This window comes from Centroberyx affinis, unplaced genomic scaffold (genome assembly GCF_046629955.1).
Source record: "Centroberyx affinis isolate AG114_WGS23_722 - 3 ecotype Tasmania unplaced genomic scaffold, CSIRO-AGI_Caff_v1 ptg008364l_1, whole genome shotgun sequence".
Taxonomy (NCBI): domain Eukaryota; kingdom Metazoa; phylum Chordata; class Actinopteri; order Beryciformes; family Berycidae; genus Centroberyx; species Centroberyx affinis.
The window spans coordinates 40,001-66,921 of record NW_027284154.1 but is presented as its reverse complement, the minus strand read 5'-3'; the positions used below and the strand labels follow the sequence as shown (position 1 = coordinate 66,921).

The window sequence follows — 26,921 nt, the reverse complement described above, 5'->3', positions numbered from 1 at the left end:
ACCAATTTCCCTGCAGGGATTATTAAAGTTTTATCTAATCTGATCTAAAAAAAATAAAAGAAAACAGTTGTCTCTCAGCACTTGTTATAGCAAAGGGTAAGGAGGCACAGCTTCCACAAGAAGACGGCACAATAACACCTTAGTATGAAGATGTGTTTCAGTGCTGATGGACAGACATCCATTCAAAATATAGGCTAAATGAAAGGGTAACACTTTACAATAAGGGTCACTAAGTTAAGGGTTAGTTAATGATTAATAAGCATTAAATAACCCTTCATTAACAGTTAACTAATGTGTAATTTACTAATGGTGTTCATGTTAACTAAGGTATTAATTTATACATTATTTAATAGTTTATAAAGATGACTATTAAATAATGTTTAAATTAATACCTTAGTTAACATGAACACCATTAGTAAATGATTACCAGACACATTAGTTAACTGTTAATTAAGGGTTAGTTAAAACTTATTAAGCATTAACTAACCCTTGTAAAGTGCTACCAATGAAAGTATGGGCAAATAAAAAATAGTGAAAAATCTATTGCCAAATACATACACAGCAACAGCATTTAAAGGGGTATTACATAATCTATGAGCTCTATCGACTTCAACTGGCAACCAGTTGGAAATGGAAGAACATCGACAGAACTTACATAGACCTGATCTCCTCCTACACAACTTTCTGCTGCTGACTCTTCTCAAGCTCCAACTCTTCATGTTTTGGAGTAGAGACTAGGGCTAAAGACAAGACAGTTTACTGTGTCACAGTAACCTACATCTGGAAACAAATCCACCTTATCACACTATTCACTTTTACTGAGAACGTTACTGAATGGATCTACAGCCACACCACAACAAGCTGACTCAGCTGCTCTCTGCTGACAGCTGCTTGTTACAGGTTTACACTTTATTAACTAACAGATAATTCTACAATGTTCCCCTGGTTCCTAGCAGATTTGTGCAGCTGCAAAGCCTCCATAAGTCCCCCTTCATGCGTTTATCCTGCATATATCCTGCCATTGTGGAAGTCCTCTGAATTGTATTAATCCGGCATCTATCCTGTATTAATACTGCTTTCAGTTTTTTTCTTGAATGTAATACATCAGGACAAAAATTTGAATATCATAACTCAAATGTCTCAACTAACCAGTCACAAGACAATTCTTTGTAACGTCTGACGACTGAAAATAAAGTAAAACTTGATTTTCCAAACAACTGACCGTTTGCAACATTTCTGCTAACTCCCCTTAGTTACTGTTGCTATGTCTGACAAAATTTGAAGATGGACGCTACGATCTGATTGGATTGGTGGATCGCTATGTCAATCATTCTTTTGCAATGATTCTGCTTGGGGTGGAGCATTAGTTCAGCAGGTATGCAGTAAAAAGTGGGAACTGTACAATCGCTCCATCTGTAAAGCCTGCATCGCTTCACACCACACTGCAGGAATACTACAAAACACATGCAAATACATTAAGAATGTGAATGGAATATGTACAGTTACACTTCACATTCAACTTCTGTGGTCTGAACACACTCAAAACGTTCGACTAGTCATGATACACATTACTCAACACAGATATAAACACTGTCAGAAAACTGTAAACACCTTACTTGTCTCTTGGCAGTTGTAAACGTAAGGGATAATGCCCGACGAGGTGTCCGTTATCAGGAATTAATGGACGACGGGGTGTCCAACGGTTCTGACCATTAATTTATATTTTCATGCGTTTTCATGCGTTTTGTAATCAAAATCTAAAGTTTTTCACAAGCCATAACTCAGTATCCCTGGTAACACCTGAGGGTTTGACTAATACCTGGAACAATCATTACCATCCCATAAGGTTCTTATGCAACGGAAACGTTGTTCACTGCTCCAGTAAATAGGACGAACCTTAGATAGGACTTGGCAGCAGGAGATATTTCTAGTCCGCTCAGCTCATAGAACCCTTTGGCTCAGCTATGAGCCAGAAAGCTAACGTTATGCTAGCAACATTCAAAGTCAATAACAAACAGTAAATATAATTTGACAGTATGTTTAACAATAAGACTAGCTAGCTATCAGCCATGTCATTGTCCCCAAATCAATATCAAGATTTTCACGAACATACAAATTGTAAACGGAGGCTTTGACTGCATCCCTGTTGCTATGGTTACTCATTTTAGATACAGGCTGATGCTACATAGCCAGCGCATTAATTTAGAACGGTGAACAGACAGTTTCACTGGAAATACTTAGTAGGTGTCCATTATCAGGAATTAATGGACACTCTGCAGCAAATCAGAATCGAGTATTCACCCAGACCATGGTATAAAATAAATAAATAAAACACGTGAGTATAGGTCAACTCAATTGCTCATTGCTTTAAAATAAAACAGAATATAAATGTTGACGTGTGCTCTCCTGTGTTCAACACCCAACACACTCAACTCGATAAATGCTTGAAAAATAAGAGTGTGAATGTATAGAAAACGTGAACTGAGCATCCGCAGATAACGATGGTCAAAGCTGTCAGATTAACACCCAGCTCTTATCGCTCCATGCTTCACACTTCACTCTGCTGAGCCGACATAATCACGAGTCACTCAAACATTCATGAATAAAACAAAACTAGTAAATACATAAGGAAAGTGGCTGTGGCCTGCACAGATCCACATCACATTCACAAAATGGGACACAGGGATTCATTTTAATGGGCAGTTTCAGCCTCTGATTCAGAACTCTGATCTGATTTGTTGTTTTCTTTTAATGATTTTTCTTGTTTTCTCCTTTTTTAATTCCCATGTATGTTCACTACTTTGGAGAAAACTTTTCAGATTGTATCCTCAACACTTGAACAATACATGCATAAAATGTGACCTGGTGTGTTACAGATAACACAAAAATATATACAAGCAGTATTATAGGATGGCTTCAAATTGACAAAATTGAATTGAGAAAGCCAGACTTGGACTTGGTCCTGTGGCTGGTTTCTCAGAGGAACGTCTGAGTGTAAGCTGCATATATCTCTAAGTGTTTCCAGTTTCTGAGTTTCACTGAACGCAGCATAAATGTTTGAAACACTGGAGCTTTGATTGTCTTTTGGCTGCTTCCACATGATGAACCAATGTGCTAATGTTGTGATTCAACTGAAGAACAACAGCTAATAGTTTATTAATAGGTTTCAAGCGATTTATGAGAAATGTCTAAGTGAAATCATAATATTTTGCAATGATATCCCACAGGATTTACTGTTGCGTTGTTCCACTCCAGTCATTTGTGTGAATGAACATACCCATATTTTTGTTTCTGTAGCTTCAGTTATTCTCCTTCCTTCACACAAAATCAAAATCAGATGGATCAGTGATGAAATGATCAGTTCCCTGTCAAAAACAGACAGACATTAACCGTCTGTTCAGTTCCGTGGTGAAGAAACACAATCAGCTGTGTGCTGCCAAAGAGATGAGGACCTCCAATATGGCCGCCATATTTCACCTGAAAGCCCTCTATTGCAGGACACTAAGATCATAACCTGAGTTTGCACTCCTGATTTTTGGTTGCTTGTTATGTTGGAGGTCTAGAAACTGAAGCGTATTCTACTTTGAATATTATCATTATAACTGAAGCTAATACTAATGGAACAGTTACTTATTAAGCTTAATGCTTATTAAGCTTAATGCTTATTAAGCATTAACTAACCCTTATTTAACAGTTAACTAATGTGTCTGGTAATAATTTCCTAATGGTGTTCATGTTAACTACGGTATTAATTTATACATTATTTAATAGTCATCTTTATAAACTATTAAATAATGTATAAATTAATACCTTAGTTAACATGAACACATTAGTAAATTACACATTAGTTAACTGTTAATAAGGTTTAGTTAATGCCTATTAAGCATTAACTAGCCCTTAACTTAGTGACCCTTATTGTAAAGTGTTACCAATAAATATATAAAAACATGCAGCTTGTTCTTTGTGTGAGAACCTGTAACAACATCCCACGACCCAATTTATGGTCCCCGGCCGCTGGTTGAGAAACACGGCGGCGATGGATTCCTCTAATCTGACACACAGTTCATCACCAGTATCACATTCCCATCGATCAGCTCCCATAATGCAACGGGGTCTTGATGTGGGAAACTGCTGCTGTGTGCAGTATCCTACCAGAAACTTGAGTCATCACACACACACACACACACACACACACACACAGAAACTCAGAGACACACACCCATAAACACACACACAAACATGCAGACACACACTCATTCCGAGACACACACACACACACCCAAACAGACAAATACACACACATACTCACACACAGTTCCCAAGGAAGCAAGTGTGTGTTTGTGTGTGTGTGTGTGTGTGTGTGTGACTGAGAAAAAAAGTATGGTGTGGTGTATATGTGAGATAGTTGAAGTCAAAGTGTGTGTGTGTTGATTCAAGGGCTGTCAATTTTTATTGCAGGGATGGATCCTGTCCTGCTTCTTGTGTGTGTGTGTGTGTGTGTGTGTGTGTGTGTGTGTGTGTGTGTGTGTGTGTGTGTGTGTGTGTGTGTGTGTGTTGGACTGCAGTAGGTAGATATACTGATTGAGACGTGACAGCTGAGTGACTCCTGGGATACGAGACAAGATCTCTGTACCTGCAATAAAAACTGACACTGCTCGGGTACACACACACACACACACACACACACACACACACACACACACACACACACACACACAAAAGCATATTCTCTCTCTCTCTCCCTCTCTCTCTCTCTCTCTCTCCCACACACACGGATGTGAATGAATTCATGTGTGTTAGGATTCCTATGAGATTACCCTGTGTGTGATGACACAAACACATGTGCACACACACACACACACACACACACACACACACTATGTATAGTAATTCCACTGGGCTCCTTAGCAAGCAGTGGCAGTAATGAAGACGAATATACTCCGCTACAATAAATTCATATAAACACAACCACAGACACACACACAGCACACTCACACACATGTACACAGACAACATGAAATCAAACGCCTCAATTCCCACTGCATAAACACATCAAATATTCCATTTGGTTGGTGCATTTATCCAAAGCACAAGTGTTTTCAATAGATTTTACCTGAGTGTATATATATTTTGAGTATGGCTGACTCCAGTGGGAATTCAACCACTAACCCTGCCAGTATCAGATTCACTGTTAATACATATTCCATATAGGGACGAGATGATATATCGAAATTCAATATATCACAATAGAAAAACACGTATCGTGGGACAGAATAATGAAGCGCGGTATGTTATTCTGCTGTAATAATCACTAATGAGACTCTTGACCATCACAGCTTTACAAGCTCTCCATCCAAATTATATATTTACAACTTTGTAATGACATTTTAAAATTGTTGTTTACATTCTGGCAGCCAATGGCATCGCTGGAAAGAATTGTGTCTCAGAAATAAACAGAATTCTGCACAGTCAGACTTTGTTGTCACTGAACCTTTATTGATCACATCATATCCTGGTTGTATTGATCCTGAACCTCAGATTACGTATTGAATCGTATCGTGAGATAAGCACATCGTCCCATCTCTAATATTCACACTAATACAATCAGACCAGCAGCAAGATGTGCTGGTGTTACACTACAACAGACTGTTTACGAGAGAACAAAAAAGCAAACAATATTTGCTGCAGTTTGTTTGATTTTGAAGTAACTTGATAATGACAATAAATGACGAATGGCCAAATCTTGATCACCATCTTGGATGTGGGTGATCAATAAGTTAAACATGTGAATGCTTGCAAAGTTGTAGCAATGAGATATCATCTTGTTCTTCTGCTTCTTCCAACATGACATGAATACAACAACGCTTTCAACCCTATGGCAGCCATACTGGAGGTCCTCAGCACTTAGGCAACAGACTGTGTTTCTAACTTGACCATCTCAACAGAATTCTGAAGACATGGTTAATTTATAAACCTAATTTTCTGGTTAACTTCTTACCTTAATTACTGTTTCTGACTGATCATTTCATCACTGATCCATCTGATTGATTTAGTGTTTAGATAATGTCAGCTTGTTAGCTAGCTAACCATAGTATCTGGTCAGCTAACCATCACTGTCTTGTTGTTAACACATCTGATTAGCACACTAGCTAACGTATCTAGTAGCAGCTAGCGTTAGCGTGTTCACATTAACATCAGTGTATTTGCTGGCTAGTTAGCTAGCTAACAGTTTGTTCAGGTTAACTGAGCTGACTCTTCTCAAGCTACAACTCTTCTGTGTTTTGGAGTAGAGACTAGGGCTAAAGACAAGACAGTTTACTGTGTCACAGTAACCTACATTTGGAAACAAATCCACCTTATCACACTATTCACTTTTACTGAGAACGTTACTGAATGGATCTACAGCCACACCACAACAAGCTGACTCAGCTGCTCTCTGCTGACAGCTGCTTATCTGTGAATGGAAATGTAAGTTGTATAAGGGGGAGCTCACCTTGTTCTCATTTCACCATCCAGCTGCAACCAATTAGTCCACACAGGTCAAAAATTATTTAATTAAATAAATAATAGTTGGTTGCTCAGTGTTGACCCAGCTAACTTTTTAGCACAGCTACATACATGCACTTTTTTATAACCTAGAAATAATAAGACCATTCATGTCGTATGGCCTCCATTTATTAAATTTGTGCTGCAAATGAAAGCAATTTTTTTTTCAACACACTTCAAAGACCCACCCATGGGCTATTATAGAATACTATACTGTGAAAATAACTTTATTTTTTCCTTTTGTGTAACAGACTGCTTGCCACAAATACTTTTCCACTGTCGAAAGCTAAAGCATTTTCAAAGCCAGAGCCGTGATAAAAAACAATCGTGAAGCTTTTGCACTGGTGAGCTGATTGGGTGTTGGTGATGTCACGGCTTACAATACATGGCCCTTAGTTTTCAAGAAATGTCTGGCCAAGAACATGATGCTGCATCAAATCTAGCCAAACCTGGGCCACTTCTGGCCCACATGAGACTTGATCACCAACACTGACCTTCAGTGGCGGGACTGAGCCTGATTTGGCCCAGAATCGTGACAGACGCTCCAGCTCAGCAATATTACAGCAATATTTTTTGTCAGAACTGCTGATAGTATGCTTGTAGTTTTACTCCAGTTCAGTCCAGTAAGCTAAGGCTTTATGATTTCAGCTTGTGTGTCAGCATCCAGGGCAGATGACGGCTGCAGCGTGTCTGCAATAAAAATCAGCTGTAGTTGGGATCAGGCTTTTTTAAAAGCTGCTAATCAGAATCAGAATCAGGAATCAGGAATTTAGCTCAGTGGTTGCTTGTGTACTTTGTTAAAAGAGAGAAAGAATAAAACACAATATAAACCAAAAAAACAGTATATAAAAAACTGTATACTGTATATATAAAACAGTAGCCTATATAAATAAATCAAAAACAAATAGAAACAGTAGAAGAAAAAGATAAGATCAGAATCAATACAGAATATAGTTATTGCACTGTAAGTAATTGCACTGTTTGAATGTTGCACTATGTTGGATAAAATAAACAAGCAAATAGTAAACATGTTGTCCCCCACCAGTGATGTAGTTCCACCCTTGGGTCAGTCAGTGATTGCTGAGTGAACTTGAAATATGAGTGAAATTGTATAAGCATTTTCATATGGGACAATGAAAGGACAGATTGACCATATATTTCTGTTGCCTACTCTCCTCAGAATTAGGCTTACAAGTTATATCTTGAAATGTAGTAACTGTAATTGTCCTGTTTTTACTCAATACAGTACAAAATATAAGAACTACAATATGCAATAAATACAATCCGTACATTACACAATGTACACTACAATACAATTTATAATGCAGTATACAGTATAACATACAATACCAGGAGCGTGAGTGTTATGAATAATATAAATGCTAGATGATAAGTGATATATGGTATTGCACAGTAGGTAAGTGGTAATATGATATAAGTAGTCAACACTGAGGCACAGTGGTAGTGCAGTGATGATGCAATAACAGAACAACAGTCCAACAACTGGACAATAACTACAGTGTCTTGTGGTTAGAGGTTTGCCCAAAAATTCTACATTGACTCTCACTTCAACACATCAACCCAGTCTGATGTCTCCAAGTGTGTAGCGTGTGTAGACTATTATGTTACCTATGATAACTTTAACTGTATTGCTTTACCACTGAGTCCCCATTCATTGTCCCCCACATTGTATGATAACTTTAACTGTATGACCTGCTTTACCACTGAGTCCCCATTCATTGTCCCCCACATTGTATGATAACTTTAACTGTATGACCTGCTTTACCACTGAGTCCCCATTCATTGTCCCCCACATTGTATGATAACTTTAACTGTATTGCTTTACCACTGAGTCCCCATTCATTGTCCCCCACATTGTATGATAACTTTAACTGTATGACCTGCTTTACCACTGAGTCCCCATTCATTGTCCCCCACATTGTATGATAACTTTAACTGTATTGCTTTACCACTGAGTCCCCATTCATTGTCCCCCACATTGTATGATAACTTTAACTGTATTGCTTTACCACTGAGTCCCCATTCATTGTCCCCCACATTGTATGATAACTTTAACTGTATTGCTTTACCACTGAGTCCCCATTCATTGTCAATGCCGCCCCCTAGCGGCACAAAGTCAACATTACAGTGTGACTAACAAACTAACGAATAGGGCTGGGTATCGGTACTCGATACCTTTAAGGTATCGACCGAAATAACCCAGTACCAAGTAGTATCGAAACTTCTCCAGTCAAACGATACCTCGATACTTTTTGTACACAGATCTAGAAAAAAAAGACTATTTGTATGGTTTTGCTCGCAGCCAATCACCGCAAGTGTTCTTCGATTTAATGCGACGTGTGATTGGTCCACTACCGCAGCAGCTACAGCCCATACAGTCTGTGGAGGTGAAGTCGAGCACAGTGTGTGTGATGGAGTTGGCAGTTCAGCGTGCCGAGATGCCACCAAATCGTAAAAAAAAAAAGGTATCGAAAGAAGTACTCTATTGGTATCAGTATCACTTTAAGGGTACTGGTATTGGTACTGGTATCGTAATTTTTTAAACGATACCCAGCCCTACTAACAAACAAACTAACGGACGGAGACCGATCCATATTCCCCCCTTTGGTGGGGGACAATAAATAGATAACAGTGAGTGGTAGGGTAGTGTGGTGTGTGGAGGGGGGTGCAGTGTGTGCAGCTCTGTGGGCTCAGGCTGGACCGATGCAGGCTCAGGTCGGTCTGGGCTTACAGTATCAACACCTCGCCGTATGACCGAGCACACGGCACGCTCCTCATGCCAGCGGCGAAGGAAAGGCTCCGAGAGTCACCGCTGGGACTGATGAATAGTTTATTACCTACCTGCTGTCAAACAGCAAACATCCATCTGCAGCTACACCCACTACCAAGTTCATTTGACTCACACAAGCAGGGTCATTTTGTGTACCTTTATGTACTATTCATAAAATATCTCAGGCTGGATTATCAGGCTTATTCTTCATAATTTAGATCATATTTTCCATCGGGGTCTCAGTTTCTCTGATGGGTGTTTGCTAGTTGTAGTTTAGCGTGTATTTTTCTGAAGTGTTTTAGGTTTTGATTCAAGTTTAAGGGCTTTTATGCAGAATTTTTGCGTCATATACCTGCTGTACTACCCGATGTTAACAACAACCTCTTATACATAAAAGTGTACTAATCGTACATCAGGCACATAGTACACCTAAATATTTTGAAGGGGCAGATAATTATGTATGTATTATGAATGTGAAAAATATGAAAAATCCCTCTCAATAATATAATTATTGGAAAAGAGGGACATTATCGGTCCACTAGTCCAATGGTTCTCAACGTGGGGTCCGGGGACCACCAGGGTTAAACTTCAGCATTATTTCATTTACAAGACATTAACACAGTTATGGAATGTAGAAGAATGACTGTTCTGATCATAGTTTCTCTGTTATCTCTCTACCTACAATACAGACAGTCATGGGATTCTGGACAAAATCATATCTGACAATAAAAATATTCTCATATTTGGGTCAGAGAGAGAAAATCTCATCAAATGGGGGTCTGCAGCTCTAATGTGGACTAAATTAGGGTCCTTGATATGAAAAAGGTTGAGAATCACCGGTCTAGTCTCCTTATTAAGCCTGAACAAACTGACCGCTGTCTGACTCCATCAGTCCTGATGAGCTGAGCCTCGGCTTCCCCTCCTGATGTTTGGTTGCTTGATGCTGTGCTTCCCTCTGCTGAGGAACAAGGATACAACAGCTTTGAATTTCAGTCATTTATTTCCTCTGTAGAGACCGTGGCAGTGGAGTTGAGGAAAACCTTTGGTGTTTGTTTGTTTTGGTCCCAGGTCTGGGTTTCTAGTAAGGTCACATGGATCTTGACAATATTGTAAATCTGTAAATTAATAAATTCACAAACGCCTGTTAACTGGAAATGAAGCCCCAAGCAGTGATTGGATAACATGGAAACTAAGTGCATTGAACAGTTCTCAGCCTGTATTCATCCAGCTTCAGGAGACAGAGCAGCAGGCTGTTTTCCAGCACCGTCCTGCTTCACGCTCCAATCCAAACCTTTATGTTAAAAACTCCCTGTTATCTCTTAGAGACTGTGAAGAATTCTGGTGTTCCCTAGAGACTCAATTTGTCAGCTTGCCCTTTAGTTAGTATGATCACATGACTCAGGACCGCTCGTACTTAGTTTCAGTTTGCTCCCGACCTGCGGAGCATTAAGTAGACTGGAATACGTCTACAGGCACAAAATTACAGAAACCACACACAAACATATGCAAACCCACATACCTACATATGTAAATGGAGCATTATTTAATCACAAACCAAAGGATTACTCAGATGGACTGGGATCACAGTAGCCCATACTCAAGACTTGTATTCTGTGGTGGTGACAATTAAAGTAGATCTTTGGATTGAGTTCCTGGATTGCCTGTCGTTTCCTTCTGACCGAGGAAGATTCAGTTGTTGCACAACCTACTAGCACTCCACGCACACAATATCTAATACTTTATTTAATCTTGGTGAATACTGAGGCGGAACCTCATTTACAATGCTGCCAAGAGCACATCCAGTAAAAAGGGTTATTACAAATCAAATGGTTATTTAAATCTAAAGAATAAGTAAACAAAGTCAATTAAAACAATATATATATGTATCAGTGTTCTGTGTTTCTCATTCTCTTAAAGCCATTTTGATCTAAAGGCTTCTGCTTAAATGTTTGAAATTAATTTCTTAGACAAATATAAACTGAAGTTGATCCTATGTATGAATTTCTTTCCAAAGCCTTTGCCTTTCCATCAAGGCAAAGAATCTAAAATATAAGACAGTTTGGATTTAACACTTTTTTGGTTGCTGCATAATTCCATTTGTGTTATTTCATAGTTTTGATGTCTTTACTGTTATTCTAAAATGTGGAAAATAGTAAAAAAAATAAAGAAAAATACATGTGTCCAAACTTTTGGCTCCTAGTGTACTTATTCTTAAGCGCAGATTTAAAAAAAAAAGAAACACAAGAATAAGTAGAAATCTAAGAGAAAATTGCAATCACTAAAATCAATTAGTTTTTTGATCATATTTTTACATTTATACATTTTCAGTGTATTGTTCATTTGAAACCTATCATTTCAAATATGTTATTTGAAAAAATATAGTAGTACTTTATAATGTGGTAATTTATTGTATTTATTTATTTTTGCTCTTATATGTATCACCGGAAGATGTATGTTTTGTAAAATGGTGGTGTCCTGTAATCCCATGTGGGATGGGCCAGATGTTTGGCATGACACAGAAATAAAAATAAACGAACTAACTATATTTTACATTCATTTTCATACCAAATGAAACCAGATTAGTGATCTTCAGAGAGTCCTGACTCGAGAGACTTGAAGTACAAGCCAAGCACTAGATGGAGTCAGATAGGGAGCAGGTGACACAGAGGTGATGTGAGGACAGCGGTGGCTGAGGGAGGAGAGTGTTACTCTTTCATCACATACATTTTAATACAGAGAGTTGATTATTTTTTAGAACAGATTGGTCCTGTTGGCATTAAGAAGCTCTTTTCCAAGGAGACCTAACCAACAACATGCAGTAATGTATAATGTCAAGATACAGGCAGAGTTACATAAAAAGGAACAAAGTGCCCTTAGCTTTGTGTTATTTCTTTGTTTTTTATGCGCTTTTTAAGTGGTTTCTGTTTTGTTTTGTTTTTTACTGTAAATTTTCTATTTTAACAAGGCCTTTCCTTGTGTTGCTTTTAATGGATCTTTGTTGTTGGTTTTACCTGTTTTTATGCACTTATTATTTACTCTGTAGCACTTTGACATTTACTCGTAATCAGTGGTGGTAAGTAACTAAGTACATTTACTCAAGTACTGTACTACTACAATTTTGAGTTACTTGTACTTTACTTGAGTATTTCCATTTTATGCTACTTTGTACTTATACTCCACTACATTTTAGAGGGAAATATTGTACTTTTTACTCCATTACATTTATTTCACAGCTATAGTTACTAGTTACTTTTCAGATCAATATTTTATATTTAAAACATTTGATCATCTTTATAAAATAACTATAAAATAGCATTGTTATAGATTAGACTACCCAAAAGTATAGCTAAATTGTTAATATCAGCTTCACGTTGACAACTTTAAAATGCTGCTTACATGTACATGTATGTCAATAAATCAGTATTAATATTCCAATAATTTATGAAAAATATAACTCTCTAAATGGGGACAGTTTGCATAATGAATACGTTTATTTTGATACTCTAAGTACATTTTGCTGCCAATACTTATGTACTTTTACTTAAGTAAGATTTTGAATGCAGGACTTTTACTTGTATTTGAGTATCTTTACATTGTTGTATTGCTACTTTTACTGAAGTAAAAGATCTCAGTTCTTCTTCCACCACTGCTTGTAATGAAACACGCATTGCAAATAAAATGTATTATTATTTATTGTTAAGTAAAACAATGTACAAATTAAAAAAAAAAAAAGAATCAAAGTCAAATAAGAGCGAACAAAGTGAAATATACAGAGAAGCCTTCAGCCCACAGCGCTGGCTGTCTGGTGTGGTTAAAGGTTTCTCCTCAGAGGGGATCTGAGGTCACGAGCTCAATCTGCACGGTGCAGAAACTGTCAGCGGTCTGAAACCTGCTCTGCTCCTGCCTTATTCTCATTATCTGATGCTGAAAAGACAGAATGAGGCCATGAGAGCTAATATACATATATAAGAGTTAAGAGGGACTCATAACCAAGGTCGTGTTAGTGGACAGTTACAGTATGAGAGCAACTTTCACAAATGTAGGTCAAACGTCATGAGTAACCTTCAGGAGCCGCAGGATGGAGCCGTTTCCTCACTATAAAAAAAAAGAAAAAAAAAAAACTCCCAGTAGATAATCTTAACATCTTCTTGATTAATTATATGAAAACTGGTCCAATTATCAAACGATGCACCCAGAAATATTTTGATTCCTTTTGTAATATGTTACGAAACAATACAGAATATGTTGTGTAAATTCGGGTTGTGTAAGTTTACTGAGTTGCGTCAAGTTAGCCAGAGTAAGCCAGGCTAATACCGGAAGTTAGGCGATTTGTACCTTCAAAATACAAGCATAAAATGTGTCATTTTTGAAAAAACGCACCAAAAAAACGTATATTGGCGTACACAACAACAACAATCAAATAAAACCCCTCTACATCCTTCATAATTGTTTATTAAGTCGTTTTACTTTCACTTTGATGCTTCATTACTCCCAAAACGCTGCAACACATATTCAGTAAGGGTTTTATTTTGAAAATTGTGACAGGGAGTTGTGTTGTACTGCAGGGTATTTATTTTGAAGGTTCTGACGGAAGTCGTGGGTGTGTTGTGTTGTGTTGGGCTTGACGCAGGTCCGGGCTGCTGCGCTGCTTTCAATCAGAAAACCGGAGAGAAGATGGCGGCGCTACGAGTTGCGGTGCTATCGGGGAGTGGGAGAGCTCTCCTGAGCACGCCAAAAACCATCAAGACCCCCAAGGTAGGCTGACAGACACCCGGCTGACTGATCATCCACGGACAGAGGCTTTTAAAACCGTTTCTGATAGAAAAGGACTAACGTTCCCCTGATGTCCTGACACCTAGCTAGCCTGTTAGCCATGTTGCTGTCAGCGGGGTAAGACAAGGTCACTCGTGTTTCCTTAGATTTTTAGGATGCTGCCAACGAGCGTAACGTTATCTTCTCATATATGTCTTTACTCTTAGGATGTGTGAATCTTCGTGGCTTCAAAGAACCTTGCAAAAACGAGACATTTCTAAATGTAGTCTGAAGGATTGTGGCTCGTCTTCGCTAGCTAGCTAGCTAGTTAGCTAGTTAGCTAACTTTAAGCTAATGATGTCATGTCAGCCAGCCGGCGAATGAGTAGGTTAGCCAACATTTAGCTTCCATCCTAGCGAACGCTACAAGGATCCAAATCTGCACCTGTGTGTTTCTTTTAAAATAGTCAAAATGGGTCGAGACAACATTTGTTATAGTACTGGCATGTGTGTCGCATAGTGGTCAAATTCTGTGAAAACACCATCCGCTAAACTTGCTGAGCTGACCGGCTAACGGTAGCTAACGAGTTAGCATCTCAAGGACTGAAGGGACTTCGGGCGGAACAGAGCCGATGTTTCACCCTTTGGTCTCAAACCGTTTACCTTTCAGTAGATAGACAGCCATGACACCGTCCTGAGGCCTGGACAGACCGTCCAGATGGTTGGTCATGAGTTATTTGACACACCTGTAATGTCCTGGTCGTTGTGTCGGACGGACAGCGGGCCTGGTGTCTCACAGTCTTATCAGCCTGCAGACTGCTGCATGGCAAACAGCGGCTAGATGGGAAATACAGATGCCTAAACTGTTCTTGTGCAAGAGCTAATGGACAGGACATTTAGCATTGTGTATGGAGCTGTTGTATATGGCACCATGTCGGTGCAGCAGTAATGGGAACAGCAGGGGAAAAAGACAAATAGAACACACAGGTGGAGCCATAAAAAGCCATAAAAACTGTGATTGTGGGGTTTTATTAACATTCTGTTGACAATTTCAACACATGTTAAGTAGACTCTGGGTGGGAGTATGGGGAAGAAGTACAGGTCCCTTACATGCTGCTGTACCCATTTTCTTGGGTTCAAGGAATAAATAAAAAAAACAAAAATACCCAAACTCGCGCGACCTTACCCCCAGTATGGTTTTATGGCTGGAGATTGAGCTGTGTGTGTTTTGATACAGTGATGCTGAAGGCCTCTGTCATGTGATGCCTGTTGCCAGGTTACAAAAGCACTGATGGAAGGTAGGGCTGGGCGATATGGACCAAAAATCATATCTCGGTATTTTTAGGCTGAATGGCGATACACAATATATATCTGTGTTTTCTAAGAAGTGGGCTAAATGTTCAGTTGTAAGTAGGGCTGGGCGATATGGACAAAACCAAATATCACAATATTTTTAACCAAATACCTCAATATCGATATTGCGACAATATTGTAGGGATGACTATTGGTGCTTTCACAAAATATTTACACAATGAGATTTTTGATAAATAATCATCAGTAATGTGGATATAATGACTAAGTGGGTAAAGGCAAATAATAGAACAGCTAGAACAGTCTGGTAAGTTCAGAAAATGACATCACTTTACTGTAATGCAGCCTTTAAAACCAGGAAAAGACAACACTTATGCCATATCACGATATTACGATATCCAAAATCTAAGACGATATCTAGTCTCATATCATGATATCGATATATTGCCCAGCCCTAATGGAAGGGCAGTTTCATAAGGAGGACTGGAGCGTACATGTAAAACCCACAGGCAGCGATAACATGATGCACTGACAGTATCCATACATTTAGTCAGTGTCCTCAATAATCCAATAATCAATAGTCCTCAAATAATCTGTATTATTATTTGCAGCCATATTTCCTATCGAAAGAAGCCTGCTGGAGCTTTTCCTGTGATGTGGTTTTGTTGTAGGAGAGCGGACACCCGGCAGATCTGGGGTCAGGTTACCTCTAATTCAAAAAGCGGATTTTACATTGGCCTTAGTATGTGCTGGACTGTTGCTTTACACTGAATGTGAGGACCAGTTGTGCTGTGTAACTTTGTAATTAGTCAGTATGTATTTATGAATGATATAAAGTTCTAATATGATGGATTTTGTATAAACACTGCTATTTTGTTGCTCTGTCATCCTCCCTAGGCCAACATGTCCTTCGCCAGCCTGCCGCGGAACAAGAAGGTTGCCCTGACGACGCTGGGCGTGGTCACAGCCGGAGGGGCGGGGCTTGCCCTGATGCTGCACCAGTCCATCAAAGCCTCCGACCTGGAGCTCCACCCCCCTAACTACCCCTGGAGCCACGCCGGACCTCTGTCTTCTTTGGACCACGCTAGGTGTGATGGATGGACACACACACACTCTCTCTCACACACACTCTCACACACACACACAGCTGGTACCTACAGTCTCAGTGGTTTCAGCTTGCCCTAGAACCACAACTGGGACCAAAACTGAAGCCGCTTCACCACCGCATGGTACCGGCTCCACTCGACTCTACTCGCCTTTTTTGGTTTTCCATTGGGCAAGTACCAGGTACCAGGCACCATATCACCTGGTACCTGGTACTTTTTTTGCCGGCACTTCCGTCGAGGTTCCCAGCGAGCTGAGGTGACAACAAAAGGAGACGTGAAAACACTGCAGACTACTGATTGGTCAGAGAGAATCGTCATCATTGCGCGACACGGGTCATCCCGCACAAACCCACCATATTTAAATGCGGCTATGACGACCAGTTGTGGGGGGGTCATTACATTGAGGGGGTACTATCTGCAGTGGAAAACCAAGTGGTACTACCAAAAGCGAGTAGAGTCGATTTGAGGCAAGTTCAGCCGGTACCATGCGGTGGAAAAGCAGCATAAAATTCCCACCAAGAAGCACAGATTTTGAGTCAGGAGTTGTTCTCTCATCCTTTTGTCTCGGTTACCAAGCTGAACCTGCGTTCGATCGTGAGTTAGCGTGTAAAGTCTCCACTACACGTTATTTTGACAGTAAAGGTGTGTCTTTGTGCAGAACGCACCATGGAGGCTGAAGGTCCATCTGAACTAGCAGAGTGTAAAGGGGAAGCTAATTAAATCATTGTTGCAGACTGACATTTTCAGTGGCTAATTACATGCAAACCAAAATAATTTCTTCTGCCCTAATTAAAAGTATTAAAAACTATTTCAGTTGGTGTGACCGTTAAAAGTAATGCGTAAACTTTGATCTTGTGAGAATTCACATGCAAATGAGCCTACGTTTGAACTAAAGTGTGTTGTGCAGACACATGTAGCGAACATTTGATTTGATTTGATTTGATTTATTTGACATATCAGAAACAAATATATATAAAATATCATACACTGCGACAAATACATATTAATTTTAAAAAATGTCAAGGATAACACAGTAAAGTTCAAAGATAACTTATTTCCGTTGTGGTTCTCTGTCAAGGCAGACAAAGATAGCAAGACAAGTCACAGATGACTAAGGTTCCCTGTGCCAAACATACATACTGTACATATACTCCTACTTACACTCGTACCTACTTACCTACACCCATATACATTTCTAAGTCATTCTTTCATTTTGGTCAAATAACCATTCCCCACATTCACGTTTAAATCTATGACAAGACTGACTTGATTGTATCTCTACTGGAAGCCTGTTCCACTCTACTGCTGCCATGTACAAAAAGGTATTTTGCCCAGAACAGATCTTAAATCTACACGGCACAATATCTGTGGCCCTGCCTCTGGTTGAATAGCCATGAGAGTCTCTAACGAGCATAAAATAATTCTTAAAATACCTTGGCCCGTTACCTTGCAGGATCTTATGTGTTAGTCTTAATTTCAGCTGCCTTACTCTATTTTCTACCGTCAACCATTTTAATTCCTTAAATTCAGAAGGGCCAACGTGAGTCATGGGACTAAGGTTCAATATCACCCTGACTACTTTATTTTGAGCTGTTTGAAGTTTAGTTTTAATCCCCTTGGGGGCGCTACTGTACCATGTAGTACAGGTGTAGTCAAAGTGAGGCTGAATTAAAACTGATGCTAACATTTTCAGCGTTTCCTGTTTAACCTTCTGTCTTTCTCTGCCCTCCTCCTCCTCCTCCTCCTCTTCCTCCTCCTCCAGTGTTCGTCGAGGGTACCAGGTGTATAAGCAGGTTTGTTCAGCCTGCCACAGTATGGAGTACCTGGCCTTCAGAAACCTGGTGGGAGTGTCGCACACAGAGGCCGAGGTCAAGGCCATCGCTGAGGAGGTGAGACCCACCGTGTGTGTGTGTGTGAGAGAGAGAGGTGCAGAGATATCAGTTCGTTCATATGATGTTGTCTCCACATTTTTGCCAGGATATGTTTTTTTTTTTTCACGATATTGTGAAAATAATATCCCAGGGGCCGAACCGTCAAAATAGAGAGGAGGAGAGCCTGAGCAGCCGCTATCCTCAGAATTCAGACTTTATCCTCAGAACTCAAACGCATATTCACATGAGGCCCTAATCCTCCTCTGTAGAGATCAGACAGGAATAAGGTTTGTGGAAGTTTCTCTCTTAGAATATGAAGAGAAGGACTAGACAGACTTCTAAATGCACCCAAACACCGGGCTGCTTACCGCTTTTCTTGGCACCAACCGGATCCTGCCGGCACCACTGTCTACTGAAAACATGTTCAAACGCTGGGTGCCAAAGTTCGGTACTTGAGTGTTTAATCTAATGCCGTCTTTCATCCAGTCACCGTGCCCGTTCCTTTACTAAAGTGACTGCTGATTGGCTCACTACGCAACTGCCACCACAGGCAGGAACAACTGTTTATTACAGGCTGCTATTTCTCTAGGCTTCTGGTAAAAAGACAAGCATGTTGACTTTGTCCAGCTTAAGCTGTCAAAGTGGCAGCAGTGTTTTTTTGTGACTCAACATCAATGGAAAGTGCTTAGCGTTTGATCGAATCTCCATCCTTTGCTAAAATATGTTTCACACAAAGCCTGCTTACAGTTTGACCCATTACTGTTCTGACCTGAACCAGAAGAACTGCCAGGCTGTGTAGTAGCATTTCTCTTTGGTCGTAGCAATAAGCAATAAACAGAACTAATGATGGTACTTTTTGAAAGTCGGCTTGGAAAAACAAGCCACACACTCTCGGCACGCCTTCCCTGTATAAATGAAGGATTGTCCTGTGTGGTGTTCAGATCGAGGTGGTGGACGGGCCCGATGAGACCGGGGAGATGTTCACCCGGCCGGGGAAGCTGTCGGACTATTTCCCCAAGCCGTACCCGAACCCCGAGGCCGCCCGGGTCGCCAACAACGGAGCGCTGCCCCCAGACCTCAGCTACATCGTCAACGCCAGGTAACACAGTGCAGCCTGACTCCACTGATCGAATGATCGACCTCACTGTTAGCTAATCTATAGTAATATTTAGAGTCCATGCTGAGGTTTACTTACCAGCTGAGTTGCCATCATGGAGGAACATTGTAGAATTGTCTGTTAGTTCAGTGACCCTCAACCTTTTTCATATCAGGGACCCTAATTTAGTCCACATTAGGGCCTCGGACCCCCATTTGATGAGATTTTGTCTCTCTGACCCAAATCTGAGAATATTTTTATTGTCAGATGTGATTTTGTCCAGAATTCCATGACTGTCTGTATTGTAGGCAGAGAGATAACAGAGAAACTATGATCAGAACAGTCATTCTTCTACATTCTCTAATTGTGTTAACTTATTGTAAATTAAACAATACTCAAGTTTAACAATTCATCAATTTGCTGGGGACCCTCTGGAACCCCTTCAAGGCCCCCTGGTGGTCCCCGGACCCCACGTTGGGAACCACTGTGTTAATTAATAAAGTGTAAATCTGTAGCAAGCAGCTGTCAGCAGAGAGCAGCTGAGTCAGCTTGTTGTGGTGTGGCTGTAGATCCATTCAGTAACGTTCTCAGTAAAAGTGAATAGTGTGATAAGGTGGATTTGTTTCCAAATGTTGCCAAAAGTTGAGGTCCTCCAACATGGCCGCCAGAGGTGTCGGGTCACCTGACAGCCCCGTGTTTCTAATGAGATTTTTCTGCTCCACCCCCCCAGACATGGAGGAGAGGATTATGTGTTCAGCCTGCTGACAGGTTACTGTGAGCCTCCAGCAGGAGTGGCAGTGAGAGAGGGGCTCTACTACAACCCCTACTTCCCCGGCCAGGCCATCGGCATGGCCCCGCCCATCTACAACGAGGTGCTGGAGTATGATGATGGTAAGCAAGAGTGTGTGTGTGTGTGTGTGTGTGTGTGTGTGTGGGAGAGTGTGTACTACCCTGTTTTCCGCTGTCAGGTCTGTTGCTGTCTTTGTACCTCGGCATTCATTCCTCCTGAAAACTGCTCTCTGCTCTCTGCATCCACCAACAACAATTACAATAACTCCTGCATAACGTCTGGTTTGTCTTTTTAATGACATCACTTTGACCACGCTAGGGCTGGACGATAATTCAATATTATCGTTTATCGTCTTTCAGTGGGATTATATTGTGATCATATGGTGGTTCTGGGATATCGAGACGCACAATTCTGCTGTCTGAACTGATGAGAACAAGCACATTTTATTTAGAAACTCAGACAAAATGAAGTATGGTAGGAATATTATGTGAAAATTTCAGTTTAGTTTGACATCACACCAAACATTTCCATTCGGTTCAATATTATGAACATTAATTTGATTATTTAATGTGATTTCGCGTGAGCCATATCGTCATATACAGCTCTAGAAAAAATTAAGAGACCACTGCAAAGTTATCAGTTTCTCTGGTGTTACGATTTATAGGTATGTGTTTGAGCTAAATGAACATTTTTGTTTTATTCTATAAACTACTGACAACATTTCTCCCAAATTCCAAATAAAAATGTTGTCATTTAGAGCATTTGTTTGTTTTCAGACCTCGAATAATGCAAAGAAAACAAGCTCATATTCATTTTTAAACAACACAATACTAATGTTTTAATTTAGGAATACCTATAAATATACCTACATACCTATAAATAGTAAAACTAGAGAAACTGATAATTTTGCAGTGGTCTCTTAATTTTTTCCAGAGCTGTATATTGCTATCGAAAAAAAATCCTTATGATTATCGTGATATTGATTTCAGCCATATGGTCCAGCCCTAGACCATGCACACTCCGTCATGTCGGTTTCTGCATGAACCGGCTTTAAGTCTCTGGAAACGGTTTTAGTTTGTGCCTCCAGCAGAGTGGATGTTGTGTTGGTGGATGCACAGCTGACCTCAGTACAGCTCATCTTCCTCAGCACAGTAGTTTCTCTCCAAAACGAGTCTTGATAAGTCGCTACGGGGCTCTCAGCATTCATCCAAGCTTCCTCTGACTCACTGATGCCCAGTTTTTGTTATTTTAAAAAGGGCCTGCTAACCCAGTGGTTCTCAATGAGGGGTCCGGGGACCTCCAGGGGTCCTTGAGGGGGTTCCAGGGGGTCCCCAGCAAATTGATGAATTGTTAAACTTCACCATTATTTCATTTACAAGAAGTTAACAGAGTTAGAGAATGTAGAAGAATGACTGTTCTGATCATAGTTTCTCTGTTATCTCTCTACCTGCAATACAGACAGTCATGGAGTTCTGGACAAAATCATATCTAACAATAAAAATATTCTCAGATTTGGGTGCGAGAGACAAAATCTCATCATATGGGGGTCTGTGGCTCTAATGTGGACTAAATTAGGGTCTTTGATATGAAAAGGGTTGAGAATCACTGTGCTAACCAGTGTGTTTTAAGCAGGAATAACTTTAGCAGGAATAATTTTAGCAATTATTGGGCAGTGTCGATTTAAAAAAAATAAGATATATGTATATATATGTCCGGATGTCAGAAGTTGTTTATAATTCCATTTCCATTAATCGAGAATTCTCCTTCTCTTGTCCATCCCTAACAAGGAGTGATGGAGTGAAGGTTTATTGTATCCATGCTGATGGTTGTGTGTGTGTGTTGCCATAGGAACCCCTGCAACCATGAGCCAGGTTGCTAAGGATGTGTGTACCTTCCTGAGGTGGGCTGCCGAGCCAGAGCACGACCAGCGCAAACGCATGGGACTGAAGGTAGGAGAACACACACACACTCACACACACACACACACACACACACACACACACACACACACACACACACACACACACACACAACTCTCAGTACAGCTGGTGTAAATGCATGGGCCTAAAGGTTGGAGAGCTGACACATAACACTCTCTCTCTCTCACTCTCTCTCTCTCTCTCTGTCTCTCTCCCTCTCTCTCTCCCTCTCTCTCTCTGTCTCTTTCTGTCTCTCTCTTTCTCTCTCCCTCTCCCTCTCTCTTTCCCTCTCTCTGTCTCTCTCTCTCTCTCTCTCTCTCCCTCTCTCTCTCTCTCTCTCTCTCTCTCTGTCTCTCTCTTTCTCTCTCCCTCTCCTCTCTCTTTCCCTCTCTCTGTCTCTCTCTCTCTGTCTCTCTCTCCCCCTCTCTCTGTCTCTCTCTCTCTTTGTCTCTCTCTCTCTCTCTCTCTCCCCCCCCCCCTCTCTCTCTCTCTCTCAGATGTTGCTGGGCGCGGTCATCTTCAGCCCTCTGATCTACTACATGTCGAGACACAGGTGGTCTGTGCTGAAGAGCAGGAAGATCGCCTACTTGCCCCGCAAGTAGACGGAAAACAAACGCACCCCGACCTCAGCCTAACCGTACCAGAGAGGGCTGCGTTCAACAACCCCACCCCCCTCCCTCCCTCCCTCCCTCCCTCCCTCCCTCCGGACACAAAAACAACCAACACACATGCCTTTCTAAGAGGGGTAGAGAAATAGAGTATATACTATGTTTATTCCTACAGGAAAAAAAATGCCTTTTTTTTAGTTGTTGGCATGGTAACGACTTGTGTGGCAGATGTTTCCTGTATCTGGAATATTTTGGTGTACGTTTGTCTCGGAGAGTCGTGGCGCTCTTGAACGCACCCCTCCCCCCCCCCCCCCCCCCCCCAAAGTTCATGTTTGTTCGATCTGCCTCGGGTCACGGCTGCGACCATCTCACATCCTGACATGGGACACATGCTCACGGCTGATTGATTGATTGTTTGATTATCCATCTTTATAAGATATTGAATAACCACACGAAGAAGCGCGCTGAGAAATGGTTGCCCTAAAAAAAAAAAAAAACAGTACGCTAACACACTGGGTGCGCATCTGTCCATCCTCTGCTGTCAGGGGCCTCAGTGGATCAAATGCAACCTCTGAACCTCTGTTTTACTGTACAAAATAAATTATCTTAAAGGAAAAGCGTCTGTCTGGGGGTTTTGTTCCAACAGTTAGAGGAGGAGGCAGAGACACATTTCTCACCGACGTTCCCGCAGCCTTTCCAGCGCTCCGTACGCTTCGTTCCGATCCGTCTGTGTGACTCCGGTAGTAGAGCCTGCATCTACACTTTGTTGTGTAAATATTTAATAAACTGGTGTACTGAATGAACACGTGGCGGTTATGAATTCAGCATTTATTGACCCAGAGTGCAAGGTGTGACTCCTGAGCAGCTGTGGGAAAGTGAATCTGATTTCAAGTCTGGATGGTGAGAAACGGAAGAAATATGGAAGAAATGTTGTTTGTTTCCTGATACCAGTCTGACTACACATTCTGTTATTTATATTTCTATTAATGACGATGTTTTCACTTTTGTCTCTTTCTCTGTTGGCAAGAAATCTTGGAAAGTAACGAACAGATTTGGATCAGTTGATTACATTTTTGGTGCTCATCTGGGGCCGTATCCACAAAGCTTCCTAGTACTAAGAGTTGGTCCTAGTGGTGAAATTCTAAGAAAACTCTTGAGAGTGAATTTCCCCTTTAAAGTAAGACTAAATCCAAGTAAAGATAAAAGCTATTCACAAAGCATCTTAGCCCTTAAGAGAGCTGCTAAGGTGGAGTGGAGAGAGGAGGACTTTCAGGAGCTTAGGAGTTTCTTAAGGAGAGGAGGAAATGGCTGAAAGACACAGAAAAGACACGTTAATGATATTATTATTGTTTCATTTAGTTTCTTTATTGTCACATATAAACATTTAAAAGAAGAGGATACAATATATAGTTTGCAAGTGAATGTGAAGGAGAATTGCCTAAAAATCCTCCAGGGGCTTGAAAAGTGGCATTTCTCCAGGCAGCATATTACAAAAAATAATTACAGCAATGTAAAATACATAATTTGAATGTATCTATAAATACGTTTAGACATAGTACAAAACGGAGACATAGTTCAGCATAGTACTTGACAACAATACATCCCATAACACCCATGTACTGCACAAGTATATCAGGTATAAGACACACATACACACACACACCAAGAATACTCATATACTCATTCATAATACATGCACAAACAAAGTATACACAAACACTATCATTAACAGACTAAGAGTAGACACTCATGTGATATGGCTTCGAGTTTTCATAAGACAAGAAAGATAAAGAAGAGGATTCACACACAAATAATGTTATGACAAGCGAAATATTGAATTGAGTGAGTGTTATCACAATGTTAAGATATTTAGCAACAGGCAAACAGTGCAGCAGTGATAATTCAGGTTTATGTAATCACATAGAATAATTACACAAACAATCTCAGCTCCTTCAGACTCATATTGTGACACAACCTGTTTAATTCCCACTGGCCGGTTGCACTGTGCACCAACATCCTATTCTATTACAATTTACAATTTCACATTTGGCAGACGCTTTTATCCAAAGCGACTTACACATGAGATTTTCATACAACACAAGCAATGTTCTAGTTAGGAGAGAACAACGAGAGTAAGTGCTATAAAGCTAAGTTCTGGTCCAACAGGACAAAGGTGCTACTGTATTCCTATTCATCCTATTCCTATTCTTATAGGCTTGCCAATATAATCTATAAATTATACTAATACTACTGAGTCTTGAGCCATTTTCACCAAATCTTAACATCAAATTAGTAAAGTATAATAACATTAATGCATTTGCCCAAATAAAGGCAGAATGTGTCAACCTGTGAGGACCATACACGTATTAAAAAATACCGTTCGTATGGTTGTCAAAGATTTTGTCCAATGAGCTCTATTTTTCTACATTTTTGAAAGTATAAGCAAACCACGCGTTAATATCGAGTAAATTGTGTTTTATCTTGTGTGATTCCTTGTGTTCGTTCTGGATGACAAAAAGAGGCGTGTCGATTTTTCTTGATCAACCAATGAGAGCGTCCCAAAGAGAGCGTCACACCTGGGGCACGTTCAATCTGAAAACGGTGTGCACCGTTTTGCTACCGGGTTTCCGGGTTGAACGCGTCATGTTTCCTCGAAACGGTGTGAAACGGGCTTTGAGGTACGTTGTCTCTCGTTTGGTGGGTGTGTCAGAGGAGTTAGCCAATCAGCAGCGACGTGTATATAAACCCTGTCGTATTAAAAAGGCAACAACTGAACTAATTAGAAGACATGTTTGTATGTGTTGCTTTTGTATGAACCATTGTGGAGTGACACTTTCATAAACTTTTCTACTCTACTCCTCTAAATATATAATGGTAAATATTGCAATATCATATTACAACGACAGTGATCAGCCATAATGATAGGCCTCATACTCATAATAAAATAATTAGCTCATATAGATCGTAACGCAGTCTCGAAGGTAAGAAGTGGATTATCCTTCACCTGAAATGTTTGCCTTGACATCCTGAAATGCAGATGAGGCAAATGTTGGATCACTATAATTAGGAATCACAGTTTCCAGGATATTGATATAATCTTCTTTGTGGGTGTTCATCAATGATGAGACATGATCTGACGTCTATAGTTTATGTATCTGTCAATATTTCTGAGGGCGAACTCGTTGGTGTTTCTAAATGCGGAAAAATGCCAAACTATCTTCACACTGTCGAGCCAAAATGGCACAAAAATATATGCTGATAAAACCATTTGGTTCATATAGAAATAAAGTTGCGAGGTGGAGATGCAGAATTCGGCATAATGCTGTGTTCATGTGCTGCCATGAGAGTCCGGTATCTGGAGCTTCCGGGTCGGCTGCTAAACGGTGTTGCGTTCACGTGCTTTTTTGTTTGAAAATCAAAACCTGAAGACAAACGACGAATAAACATGAAGGAGCTGCAGCTTTCACAGCTGGAGGATAGTTCAGCCTGGTGGAGGTTTGAGTGAAGTCTACTTTTTACTGTTTTCCAGCAGTGGTGGAAAGTAACTAAGTACATTTACTCAAGTACTGTAGTTAAGTACAATTTTGAAGTACTTGTACTTTACTTGAGTATTGACATTTTATGCTACTTTGTACTTATACTCCACTACATTTTAGAGGGAAATATTGTGCTTTTTACTCCATTACATTTATTTCACAGCTATAGTTACTAGTTACTTTTCAGATCAATATTTTATATTTAAAACATTTGATCATCTTTATAAAATAACTATAAAATATCATTGTTATAGATTAGACTACCCAAAAGTATAGCTAAATTGTTAAGATTAGCTTCACATTGACAACTTTAAAATGCTGCTTACATGTACATGTATGTCAATAAATCTGTATTAATATTACAATAATTTATTAAAAATATAACTGAGTAGGCTACGTTTACTTTGATACTCTAAGTACATTTTGCTGCCAATACTTATGTACTTTTACTTAAGTAAGATTTTGAATGCAGGACTTTTACTTGTAATGGAGTATCTTTACATTGTTGTATTGCTACTTTTACTGAAGTAAAGGATCTCAGTTCTTCTTCCACCACTGTTTTCCAGTTTTACACATAGTATCCGTGACAACAGGTA

At 40.1% G+C, this 26,921-nt stretch overlaps 1 protein-coding gene across 1 annotated transcript; it reads left to right on the top strand.

The window, feature by feature from the left end:
• Positions 1-13,970: 13,970 nt before the first annotated feature.
• cyc1 (cytochrome c-1) lies at positions 13,971-23,585 on the top strand. The gene is made up of 7 exons (XM_071514277.1): positions 13,971-14,092; positions 16,297-16,487; positions 18,268-18,394; positions 19,318-19,475; positions 20,203-20,363; positions 22,111-22,211; positions 22,679-23,585. Exons 1-7 carry the CDS (start codon positions 14,012-14,014, stop codon positions 22,781-22,783), a joined length of 924 nt encoding a protein of 307 aa, XP_071370378.1. The 5' UTR covers positions 13,971-14,011; the 3' UTR covers positions 22,784-23,585.
• Positions 23,586-26,921: the final 3,336 nt, after the last annotated feature.